Below are 13051 nucleotides of genomic sequence, written 5' to 3'. Positions count from 1 at the left end.
GGAGTTGCAGTTAGTGTTATTATTTGCTCCATGGCTCAATCCGGGTCAGACTGTTCTGCAGGAACACAGGTGGATGTTAAAACAGGGGATCTGTTGAAAAGATTGCAAAGGAACTGCTTCCCTAAAGCAGTTTTGGATGGCAGTTTGATGGCAGTCAGCTATGGTAAGGACAAATGAAGCTTAGCAGTACCTTCTAGAATGTGGTCTTGCAGGGTTTGTCACCTGTAGTCCTATAGGTAGCAGTTTCATGTATAATGATGGGTCATTAGGACCGGGTGGCATCCTCTAAGAAGTAGATCTGCGAGATGGATGAATTCTTAATACTTATGAATTGTAATGTTGCTCTGCATTTTTCTGATTAGCTTTATTTGTGAAATACAATATGCAGTTCTTAAAGGAAAATTCCATAAATCTTTCCTTCTTTCGTGTGGGCTTTGAAATATTCTAGAAATTTACTGTTAAAAACTAGTTATAGAAAGGTTTCTTATCCTATTAAAAGTAGCAGGAGGAATATAGTATGATTTAAGATATAGAAATTGTTTTGTATTAACTAAAGTGTTTTATTGTCAGCAATTATGTTGTTAAAATGTAACATGTAAATTTTGCCAAGAGTACATGTATCCATTTGTAAGCAATCACACAAGGGAAACTATATTTTATGGTTCTACCCATTAAATTGTTTTTCTAGTAAACAACTTGACATAAAATAGACGAAGCATCCATTTATTTTAACAACTATGTTAAATTACAGATGAAGGGTCCAAAATAAAATTTGAACTGAATTAATACATAATTCAGCATAAAGAGGAAAATAGATCTTTTCCAACTGAGGATAGAGACAATTTTTTCTTTTGTGAATAAGTTATTTTCCCTTTAATAAGTTTAGGACTCGCCTGAACCACAGCCAAGCTTAAGGGATCTCTTTGTTCAGAAATGTTCACATATTGACCAAGGAGCAACTTGGGGGTTGAAAAATAGATCAGTATTTCAGTTTCTAACTTTAGACTATTTTTAAACTGAAGTACTGAGAGTTCCAATTGAAAGATTGCAAATGCTCCAGGATGCTGTGCCTGGAAATAAGATTCCTGAATAGTAAAGCTTGGGGATGTTTAGGCGGCCCTTATAGAAATGAGCCTTCAAGTATGTTTTAAGTACAGTGTGTCTTGCACGTTTTGAATCATTCTTCTCAGATTTTCTTGGATGTAACTATTTTATTTTGTTTTACTTCTTTTCTATAATTCTGTTTGGTAAACCCGGGAGTTTACATGTCCAAGGGAATAATTCCCTCAAACTCACTATCATTAGTCTCCTGATCAAACCCTAGGAGGCCCTAAGGGAGTGTTCCAGCCCACTGCCAAGGCACGCAGATTCCTTCTTATCACTTTGAACAGGCACTCCTCCATGGGCACATACACAGCTCTCTTAAGAGAGCAGGTGTCTGTTAAGGTTAAACTAATATTTTTGGAGTAAAAACGACAATTCTGAGAAGACTTTTCTTAGTTAATTGTGTTTTCTAGAAATGAAACTTTAGATCAGAAAATCCACAAAGCACTGGTATATCTTAGTATTTATAACTGAAATTATAGATTTAAGAAGAAATTGTCAAATTAATCTGAGTCTAAAACAGTGTGGGAAATTCACATATACTGTCTTTTAAAAATATTTTGTCTATAAAAAATTTTGGAAAGTAGTTTCCTTTGCTATTAGGTGAAAGACTGATTGAGGAAAAAAAATTCAGACTTAGACTGGCTGGAAGAAAGAAAGAGGAGGTGAATTTTTAAAAGACTACACTTTCAAAACACATTAAAAAAGAATTAGGTACAAAACAATTTATGAAAATATTTTCTTTCAAATAAGATAGTAATAGTGCTTCTTTTTTAAAATTTACATATAACAATATCTGATTCTACAGTTGAATGATAGTAGTTTAAAAATAACTCAAAAGCTGCTTCTCTTAAAATTCAAAGTAAAATTGTATTTTGGCCTCATTGGAACCTTTTTTCCTTAAGGTAAATATTAACCATGCTATTCTGTATATGCTGTTAGACCTGTCTTTAGTATTTCTGATTTATTTAGTCATTCTTTTATGCTTCCAGAAAGTGAATAAATCCAGGTAAAAAGAAGGTGTCGATAATGGAAGATTTCTCTTTTAATGAATTTCAAGTTTCCATAGTATTCTCCCTTCTCTTTTTGGAACTGTAGTCTCTTGGAAAAAGGAAATGTTCCTGTCAGTTTGTTGTTACACTGTGTCAATACAGTATGTCATCATAGCTACTTTTAAGAGCTCAAAGACAGTTTCTACACAGCACCAAAACTCACTGATGAAAGGGAGTGTCAGTCTAGTGTTCACTTTTCAGCCCAGTGTTCTGGCGTTGTATAGGTAAAGCTTTAGAAAGCCCAGACATTTGTTGGCCACATCTTTGAAGAGTGTAGTCACATTGTGGGCGTGGATCATATCTCTGCTTTGCATTGTTCTGTTTTTCATTATGCATCATCATGCTGCAGAAGGCATATGAGACACCTTCGAAGGATATGTAAAATATAAGATAGAATCAATCAAAATAGGAATAAACGAAGAAAATAAGGTGGCATCAGGTCGCACAGGGAATGCACTTAATGATATGCATGATCTGCACACTGTGATAGGTGGGTCACAGATTCCAGTCTAAGCTTTCTTACTGCCGGCATTAAGGGGAGATCCTCGTAGGTGTTTCAGCCTGCAAGAACCCCAAGATACAGGCAAATCAGTTATTGAGGAGAAGCGAAAATGTGCTTACTACTAAGTTGAGAGAGGAATTTCCTCTTGGGCACCCCATGTGGACAGTGTGTGATGCTAAAAATAGCATCATCTATCATATTTCTATAGTAGGTGCAATTCACTGAATTCAGTGTTACATTAAGTGAACTCTCTTAATTCAGATGTACATTTTAGAATTTCTGAAGGAGTGGACTGCGTTCTTCAAAAAATTTCCCTGATTGTTTTTGAAAAACTGTGCTAATGAGCCCAAGATTTTATTATGAAAAAGTGGTTGGGATACAGCAAAACAAGGCCAAGCTTTTCCAAAGGGAAAAAAAAAATCTTTGAGTCTACTCAGGCAGATAGACAAAAAAAAGAAAAACCAGTAGGCCTTCACAACCCCACAGTTCTGTTCCTTTCCCAGGGCTGACAGAGAAGCAATCTCAAAAAAACATAAGTTCCTGTATTTAGACTCCTCATGACCAAAATAGAATCTCAATAAAATGTGTTAAACTTAGGCAATATTATTTCCTTGTGTTGTCTCCAATATGAGCTGTTTGAGAACTGCACAGCCAGGCAACCAAGATTTCGTTTCCCCCTTATGATTACTTATAAGAAAAATAAACAGTAAAATAACTTTGGTTTTAGGATATTTGTTATTACCAGCCAGTAAGTTTGTCTTATCAAGTACTTCCTAGTTAGAGATAAAATAAATCAGAACACTGGGCTTTCTGCTATGTATAGCAGAAGAACAGGCATCTCTTTCACCCACAAACAGTATAGGATCCTCTCTCTCCTGAATAAAAAGCTGCACGAAGAGTACAAGAGGCAAGGACCATTTATTTCTTTTGCTCATGCTTCCTTAGGGAGACCACTGCAGTGAACCATTCTGGTCCTTTGATCCATGGCAGGAAGTGGGTAATCCTGTTGTTCAGCCACATTTTTGAGTGGATTGGCAGGTCAGTTTACCTCAGAAGGTTCCACTTTTTCCTGTTTGCTCAGCAGAGCACGCCCTGCCCCTTTGTTTCCTGTTTCCTTGTGGAATGTCTTGGGACAGATCAGTGAAGTGGAGGATGATGCAATTGGATTTTTAAAACAGATTTGCCCTGCTTGCAGATAAGGCTGTGTTCAGTTCTGACTGGAAGGTAGGAGACCTCGCCAGTTCTCTAATTTGGCCATTACCAGGGGACCCTGGATAAAGCTGAGAGCTGATCGTCATTTGCCCTGTGTCTCTTGCTAATTAGCTATAGAGTGAGGAAGAGGAGTGGGATAGTGATTGGCACCCCTAACCACCAGCAAATAGGGCAAGGGACCCTGGGGCAGGATTGGGCTTGACCTAACGTGGACAGTATATTCCTTTCTATCTTTTGACTTCAGATATAAAATTAACCAGTTTCTTTTTTCTATGATAAGTAATAAAGATACTTCTGTTTTTTGTTAGAAGTTAAGAGGTCATCTAGAAATGCCAAGTTCTATTGCACATTCCTATGCCATTATCGCTGAACCAAATTAGCATAACTGTAATAGAAGTCTTTGGTGTTTTACTCTTGGTGACCCCACTGCCTAAAATTTCCTCCATAACCCTCCCTGCTTCCATTTCCCTTTTTGGGGCCGAATTCCAACTCCAGCTAGAACATGAGTTCCCTGAGGTCAAGGAGTTCACCTTAATTATCCTTGTATCATATCATTCATTCATCCCATATTCATTTATCCATTCAAAAAAAACTTGTAGCATCTGCTCTCTGGTAGGCACCATGCCAGGACCCGTAGTGATGTAGCTGTCGACATGAGAGCAAAGATGCCCTTAGAGAGCTCGCAGACTCTGGTGAAGACCCTCGTGATGAGCAGATTTCAACCTAGTAAAGCACAGAGCACAGGCCTAACCCAGCATCAGCCACTCCGCACACGTCAGTTCAGTGGATGAATAAATCACTAGTGATGGAAACAGCGCATAGTCGGTGTGGTGAGTTTTTCATATGGATTGTGTGGACTGCCAGACTAAAATTTAATAGATAGTAAGTAAATAATATTTACTGAATATTTACTGTGGGCACAGCATCATGCTGAGTGCTTTATGTATACCGTTTTGTTCATCACAACAACCTTATCAGGTAAAAACAACTTTTAATGCCCACTTTACAGATGAGGGAACTGAGGCTCAGAGTATAGGTAACTTGTCCAATCAACTAACAACTATCAGAACAAAGATTTGAACCAAGTTGTTCCGTTCCAAGGCTTGTGAACTTAAGCACTTTGCTGCACAGCCTCTCAGGGGTTGTCTCTTTGAATTCCTTTTAGTGAATCCTGGGCCAGTGGGTCCGTCACAAAGAAGCCATCTGTCAGTCAGGAAACCAAATATCCTGCGTCAAAAGTAGATAAAATTAGCTTCATCGGGAGCACAGTGAAGGTGATACGTTCTTCCTTTTTGTCATTTTTCAAAGAGCCATTGATTGTCCTAGAATGGTAGTATCTACTGGGATGTTCCTGAGTGCTACATCCAGATAAGTTAAAGAGCAGGTGCCTATGGATTCTTATAATGAAATTGTCATAAATGTTTTTAATATAAAGTATAATTTTATACTTTACTAAGGGGCCTAATGATTCTGGACAACACATTTAGAAAGGGAACAAAGAGCGGGTGGTGAGGCAGATTGAATATGTTGTTTTCCTCCATGCTGCCAGTTTTGTTTCTAAGGGAAAACAATGGACATGGTTAAAATTTTTATATAATTACTTTTCACTCAACCATTCAGATTACTTCTATGATCTCGTAGTTTATAACATTTACTGTCTTTATCTAAGTTGTATTTACAAAGCTAGTGTTCAAGAGGCAGGGCTTTTTTTTTCTTTATAATAGTAATAACAGTAACAACAGCTGAAATGGAGATTTTGCTATGTGCCAGCCATTGTACACAGGCTTTTAACACAATATTTTGTTTAATCATCACAGCAACCCTATGAGACATTTACTATTATAATCTCCACTTTAAAAAACAAGGAGCCAAAAGTTGGAGAGGTTGAATAATGTCTGAAGGTCACACAACTAGTAAGTGGTTGATCTTACATTCAAAATGAGCACTGGCTGATTCCAATGTCCACGCACTCAATTACTCTCCTTGACTGCCACCTTGCGAGACTGGCCTGACTGCTGAGTAAACTGCCATTAGGTAAGACCTTGTGGTCCAAACATACATGTTTCCCAGTGGCAGAATGATTTGAGGAAGAGATCTGCACATTTTCCAATTTAATAATGTTCTTTCATTTTTAAAGTATGCTCTTTTTTCTTCTTTTTTTGGTGAGGAAGATTGGCCCTGAGCTAACATCTGTTGCCATTCTTCCTCTTTTTTTTTTTCTCCCCAAGGCCCCAGTACATAGTTGTGTATGCTAGTTGTAGGTCGTTCTAGTTCTACTGTGTGGGATGTCACCACAGCATGGCTTGATGAGCGGTGTGTTGTTTACACCCAGGATCTAAACTGGCGAACTCTGGGCCACTGAAGTGGAGTGCACAAACTTAACCACTCGGCCATAGGGTTATGTTCTTTTAAATGTGTTTTAAAATGAGACAGCTTTCCTAAAAGTAAATTATTAAAGTACATGGTCATTAAGACAAAACTTAGTACCTATTTTCCTAAACCTGTATTTTCTTCCAAGATGTTCTTAGTTTTCTTCAACAGGCCCAAATGGAATATTTTTTCCCAAGCTGTTCCAAATTTGGAATTGCTTCAAGTGAGAGAAGCTCCCTGAGTGTAGCCATGGCTCCATGTTTCTAGCTGCTTTGCTCTGTGCTGACGGCTTTGACTCCTTCAGCAAAGGTGCTCTGGCATACCAAGGCTCCCTTTCTCAGGAGCTTAAATAGGTATTGCAGAGGAGAAGAGGAGAAGAATCAGCAGCAATTATTAATTGTGCTTCTGGGTCTCTGTTAATTTTAATAGGATGGTTAAATTTGCTTGTTAATCTCTTTGCTATAGGTCCATCTCCCAAACACAGTCCAGAGACAGACTTCTGTATAGTTACAAATGGCCTCCTTAATTAGCCTCCGAGCTCTACTAGAGTTAACAGCTATATTAGAGCGTGACATTTTAAGTAACATTTAAGTAAATCCTAAAGGAGTGTGATAAAACTGTCTGCTCTTTCCCATGCCAATGTCACCAATATCATCAAGAGTCACTATGCTTATTCTTAAAGAAATGATTTCTAGACCATCCATTTATTTGTTAAGGGGGAAAATGTTGGTCCTCATTGTTTTATTGGGGAAAAACAGTCACTTGAGTTATAAGAAATTATATAATATCGTCCCAGAGGTTTTCAGGGAAGCAAAGTAACAATGTTTAAGTGTATAGGATTGAGCCTTCCACTTCCATCCATGAAAGCCTACAAAAATTTCCCTTTTTCTGTAAACAGTTAGAAAACTGGACCAGATGAAACAATGGTTTTCAGATGATGTACAATAGGAAGTATGGGACCGTGATCCCTGAGGGAAGGGAAACAAATGAACTGAGATCTACAATTGCCCCAGCTTACTCTCTGGAGGCAGTTTCCAGGCCACAGAGGAGGAAGAGGGAACAGAACAGAGCCCAGTAGTCTCACTGAGTTGGGAGGACAAAGATCAGAGTCTGGGGAGACCAAGATGGTAGAATTTCCAGGACAGAGTACTGGAGGTGAGGGGGCTTCATAGAGAGAGCATTCCAAAGATCTACAGAACTTTTCCTTCAGTCTTTGGCTGAGAATTTGTGTGGGTATTTATAATAGGAACTACCTAAGGCTGGAGAAAGAACTAGCAGAAAATAGGCTAAACAATTCCTGGAACTCACACGTAGATGGGAATGGTTCATATTCCCACAGCCAGAATGGAAAGACCTCAGAATACACAGGGCATTGCATAGAGCCTCAGAAGAGCCATGCCTTAGGTAGTGAGGGGAAATCAATACCAGAATAAACACTGCTCTGGAGTTGCCATAACAAAGCCTAAAAGCAGTCCTCAAAAAGATCAAACTGATCTAAAAGTTATTTAACTACATGTCAAAGCAAAAGTCAACAGTCTTTAAAGAAATACAGTAAAATCTAGCACCCAGTAATGTAAAAGTTTACAATGTCCAGAATCTAATAAAAAATTTACAGCCATGTAGCGAAGCAGGAAATTATGACCCATGTTCAGGAGAAAAATCAATTCACTAGAAGGAGACATGTAAATGATAGAGCTAATGGAAGTGGTAGGCAAGGACCTTTGGACAGCCATCATAAAATCTCATAAATATGCTTAAGGATGTAAAGGGAAACTCAGCAAGACATTAAAGATATATTTTTTTTAAAGATTCAAATGAAATTTCTAGAAATGGAAAAAAATCTTAAATGGAAAACACACTGGATGGGATTAACAACAGATTAGACCTCCTCAAAAGGAAGATCAGTGAACTTGAAGACATTGCAATAGAAACTCCAAAATGAAATGGAGAGAAAAAAGACTAAAAAAAACGAACAGTTGGAGATTGAGAGAGTACAGAAAAAATATTTAAAGAATAAAGAAATAATGAGTGAACATTTTTCAAAGTTGATGAAAACTATAAGCACACAAATTTAAAATGCTCAATGAATCCCAAGCACAAGAAACATAAAGAAAACCAAACCAAGATATATTACAGTCAGATTACTGAAAACCAACGATGAAGAGAAAATCTTAAAAGCAGTCAGAGGGAAAAAATGCATCACATTTAGAGGAACAGCAGAATTCTCATTAGAAACAATGCAGGCCACAAGACAATGTAATGCCAGTCTTTAAGTGCTAAAAAGGAAAAAAGAAAACCATCAATCTAGAATTCTATATCCAGAAAAAATATCTTTCAGGTCCACAATTCCTTCTGTGAAGCCCAGAAGGCCAGATGTGTTTCAAAATTCAGAATTTTTCAGATTTTGAAAAGAAATGGAGCATGCAAACTCTATACTTCATATCATGTCTAGATGGGTCTGAGATAGCACTTTGTAATCAAACATTAATATATATGCAGCAACACATATATTATTCATTCATTCATTCATAGAATGGGTAAATAAAGAGATAAAGTCTATAAATACCTTCACATCAGTTCAGGTCAGATTTTGCCATCAAATTTAAAATAAAAAAGACTCTTGGTTTTCAGAAATTTGAAATTTCAGAAATGTAGATAAGAGATTTTGTGCCTGCCTTACCTCTAATCCTTACCAAACATATATTATTATCCCAGTTTTACCCAAGTGGAGGCTGAGATTAATAAGTGGTGGAGTCACTCCCAAACAGGAAGAACTGCCGCTCTTTGAGATGATTGAGGAAACCAGGAGAAGGGATCCTCTAGGCTCGTCCTATCAAAGACACCATCCACTACCATCATGTAACCCAAGGGCATTTGGCAAAGCCCAGAGAGACTTCAAACCTCGTGGAATCCAGGGGTTGATGAGGAAAGTCTTTAGTAGGGTAGAAGTCGCTAACATCCTATCCTAAACTCTGGGTTGCAGCCTTGTGACACATGTACTCTTGTGGCCTTGGTGTTCATACACCCATCCCTAGTCTACTATCCCTTCACCATGAGTAAGCAAAGAAAAAGGATGTGTGAGTGAGTGTATGTGTGTGTGTGTGACAGAGAGAGAGACAGACGGACAGACAGACAGAGAGATAAAGGAGAAGCTAATAGTGCAAAGGGATCTTACACTCAGGACCATAATATAAAACTAGAGAAGGAAGCATGGATGATGTAACCAGAGACCAGTGGGAGTATGACCATTTCAGCTATGACAGTGTCAGTGACCAAGAATACAGGACTATGGTGGGATGATTATGCATCCTGGAAGATACCAGCACAGGATTTGTTTTAAATGCTCAGTGTGAATTTCACCTAGAAAGAAAGAGGTGGAGAGGAAGGGAAAGGACCTCAATTTAACTGAGTTTAAATTTTAAATGATTGAGAAATTAGTGGATTTGACTGCATTTACCTGGATTGTTTTCTGTCTCTAGAAAATATGTTCATTATAAGAAAATAAAATAACATTTTTATATGACAGTATTTGTGGTTTTTTAAATTTTCTACTGTATAGTACTTAATGTCATGGGACCTGGTTCATCATCTTTGAAATAGGGAAAATATTACCAACTTCACACAATTTGTGAATTGTAATTTTTGAAAAAAAAACTTTATACATTTAAAAGAAAATTTTAAATTTGAATATTAGTTAAGCTTAGGTTTTTAGACCAATGAGATTTCCATTGTTTCAGGAAAATTACTCAGGCTACAGTATGTATGATGAATTGGAGAAGGGAACATCATTAGGAGGAGACCAGTTATGTGGCTTTACAATTGTCCAGGCAACAGGGAATGAGACCATATTTAGGAAGTTGAAGTGCACCTGGGTTCAAGAGCCTTTCCAGTGGTAGAAATGTAGAGAAGGTGAAAAATTAGAAAGGAATCAAAGATGACTGTAAGGTTCCAAGCTTGGTGACAGTGATGACATTAACTGAGCTGGTAAGTAAGGACGTCAGCAAGTTTGGGGAAAAGATAAGTTCAGTTTAGAGCACACTGAGTGTAGGGTAAAAAGATGCCAAAAAAAGGAAAAGTCAGCAGGAGTGTAATGGTTAAGAGTGAGGGTGTGGTGTGTGTGACTCTGCAGCCTGACTCTTCGAAAGTTACTTAAGCTCTCAGTTTCCTCATCTGTAGAACAGTGGGGAAAACAGTATTTACTTCATGGATTTGTTATGAAGCTTGAATATAAAGTCATTCAAGAGAAGTGCCTAGAAGGGCGCCATCATTGAATATAGCTATTATGGCCATTGGTGGTGGTGGGAGGACAGTGCTAAGGACATGATGGAGAAAACACTGCCCACTGCTCTGCGTGGCAGAAGATACAGCTCTGGACCGTAACACCTGGTGACTTTGGCCAAGGAATTCAACTAGACCTCAGTTTGTTCATCTTTGAAAACAAGGAAATTCTCTATAAGGCCCCTTCCAGCTCTTACCATTGTATGATTGTGTTGAGGCTAAAAGCAGAATTTGCCACAGATAAACCATAATGGAAATAATTTATTCACAGATAATGGAGCAATCAATGATGTCTTTGAGTGCTCACAACACATTTTTTAGTACCTGTGTGTCCAGCCTAAGACGTATTTTTGCATTAAAAGCACAGTAGGAAATTTAGACATGGTAAAGTAAAAAGCTTTTTGAAATTCACCTCTGAAGGTTTTTTAATTTAGAGTTTCAACTGTGCATTATTCTAGTGGCTTTTTCTGTTTACCTCTCACTATAAATTTTGTGCAGGGCTTCAGATACATGTACAGAGCCTTCTCCTGTTGTGCTTGGCTTATGGATGTCACGAAACAGCTGTCTGGACGCTTACTTCAAATGCAAGAATATTTTATTTGCCAGGATTTTCACTTGTTAAAAAGAATCCCAGGTTCCTTTGACAGGGTACTAATTTACTGTTTCTGGGTAAGCCTTCTAGAGCAAAGTGCAATCCTCTTCCCATTAGGTCTAGAAATTTTTAATAATAGGTACATGCTGAGCATGTAAACAAAGCTTAGATTTTGATTTGGTATATCTGGGGAAAGCTCAGGAGGGAGCAGCCTTTAAGGAGAAGATCCCGAGGGCTTCCCCTTACTGGCTTACACCTGCTGTATCACTTTGCCTTTAATAGGGGAGATTCCCTTCACCCTTGTTAACTTCTTTTATCCCTTTATGGTTTTCAAAATTTGACGTCCACCTGTATGTATTGAACAAAATCATTTTTCACTTATGTCCTTTGTAAATTGCAATATGCAGAATATAGTTAAAACAATAGGATGGAGTCCAGTAAGTAACCTATAAAAATCAGTGTAATTACTTCATTACCTTGTATTCATACTGAAAACTTTCTTCGTGTGACACATGTTTTGTATTCACTTTAAATACATTTTCAAAATGGTCAGCTATCAGATATTAGAAATCAAATGCAAAACCTGTGTCACAGTTTATACTATATATTTTCCTGTTTTTCCTGTGGGAAGGCTTCAAATATTAAAGAAGAGGAAGAGAGGTTGTCAACTTACTTGGGAAGCCAAATCTTCAGTCGTCAAATAGATTCCTCAAGAGTCTTACCAAATATCTGTGTGTGTGTGTGTGTGTGGGTGGGTGGGTGTGTGTGTGGGAGAGAAAGAGAGAGAGAAAGAGAAAGAAATGAATGTGTTCCTCCATGAAAGAACCTTTTAGGGAAAATCTGGCAGACATTGTGAATAGCTTTGATTTTTTAAATTTTTCTTATCAATTGAAAAACACCTGGACCATTAACTCTGCATTGTATGGAAACCTCTAAAAATGAGCCTGGCTGCCTGGTGTCATGGAGGACCATGGTCCTCAGTCTTGTCTTCCACTGCCAAGCCACATTTGTTCTGTGGTCTTTGGTTTTGTCAAATGGTAGATGCTTCCTCATTTGATGCCATGAAAAGTGAAATCCCAGCCAATATGAAAGCTTTAAGTGAAATCTGGTAATTTGTAGTTGAGTCTAAGAAGACAGTTTAAATTTATATGTATATATAACTAATAACATATTAATTATTCTCAAACTGTTTAAGTAGAAACAATTTTTTATTAGTAGTCTTAATATTGACTTTTTGTCTCAAAAACATTTATACTGAATCAGGAATCTTGTTACACTGTAAATAAGAGGACTTGGGTTGTAGTCCTGTTTTGCCCATGTGACTGGGGAAAGTTACTTAACCCTAATGGGACTTGGTTCCCTGATCTGTATGCCTGCTAAGATCTCTTCTGATTTTACTCTTCCATGATTCTGTGAGCTATATATCCTGTGCCAGTTTCTTTTCATTTAATTTTCCAGTGCAGAAATTTACCATGCATATATCTGCATCTAGCTTTGACATCTCTTAGGTGATCAATAAATATTTGTTAAAGTAATGGTGTGTTTTGCTGTGTCTGATGGATCGTGAAATTACTGTAATTTCACAGCTTTTTATATTGGGCTATTATTCATTTTTATTTTTGTTGAATGATATTATTGTTGCTTTAACATTTACTTCCTCCCTACCATGGCTTTGTGCATGATTTAGAGTTGGTTTTTATGTGTTCTCACTAAGGTGTTTCAGAGAGGAAGCTGCAGGAAAAACTCTTTCACTACATTTAATCTTGGTTACTCTAAAAGATAGATACAAAATATTTTCATAATCATAAAGTAATCCAGAAAGTGAATTTTACTTTTATTCAGCTTGATTTTGCTGGTGAAAAAAAAAATACCATTCTGAGTACATTGGCAAGTTATTCCAAACCAGTTGCCCTATGGAAAGAACTGCTCCCCCAACTCTAC

At 37.5% G+C, this 13051-nt stretch overlaps 1 protein-coding gene across 5 annotated transcripts in view; it reads left to right on the top strand.

Moving 5' to 3' along the window:
• The window catches only part of DDAH1 (dimethylarginine dimethylaminohydrolase 1), a 125436-nt gene that overhangs the window by 57979 nt on the left and 54406 nt on the right, over positions 1–13051 (top strand). Inside the window, exon 1 of one of the 5 annotated variants that reach the window (XM_070486748.1) lies at positions 71–163. The exons of the other annotated variants lie outside the window; for them this stretch is intronic. Within the exon in view, the coding sequence (XP_070342849.1) occupies positions 161–163 (3 nt within the window). The 5' untranslated portion in view covers positions 71–160. Of the gene's footprint in view, positions 1–70; positions 164–13051 lie in introns of those variants that run through there. 5 annotated transcript variants of the gene reach the window in all.

The sequence above is a fragment of the Equus asinus genome, chromosome 16 (genome assembly GCF_041296235.1).
Source record: "Equus asinus isolate D_3611 breed Donkey chromosome 16, EquAss-T2T_v2, whole genome shotgun sequence".
Taxonomy (NCBI): domain Eukaryota; kingdom Metazoa; phylum Chordata; class Mammalia; order Perissodactyla; family Equidae; genus Equus; species Equus asinus.
Note: the sequence above shows the minus strand (reverse complement) of the source record. Positions and strands in the feature narration are given on the sequence as shown.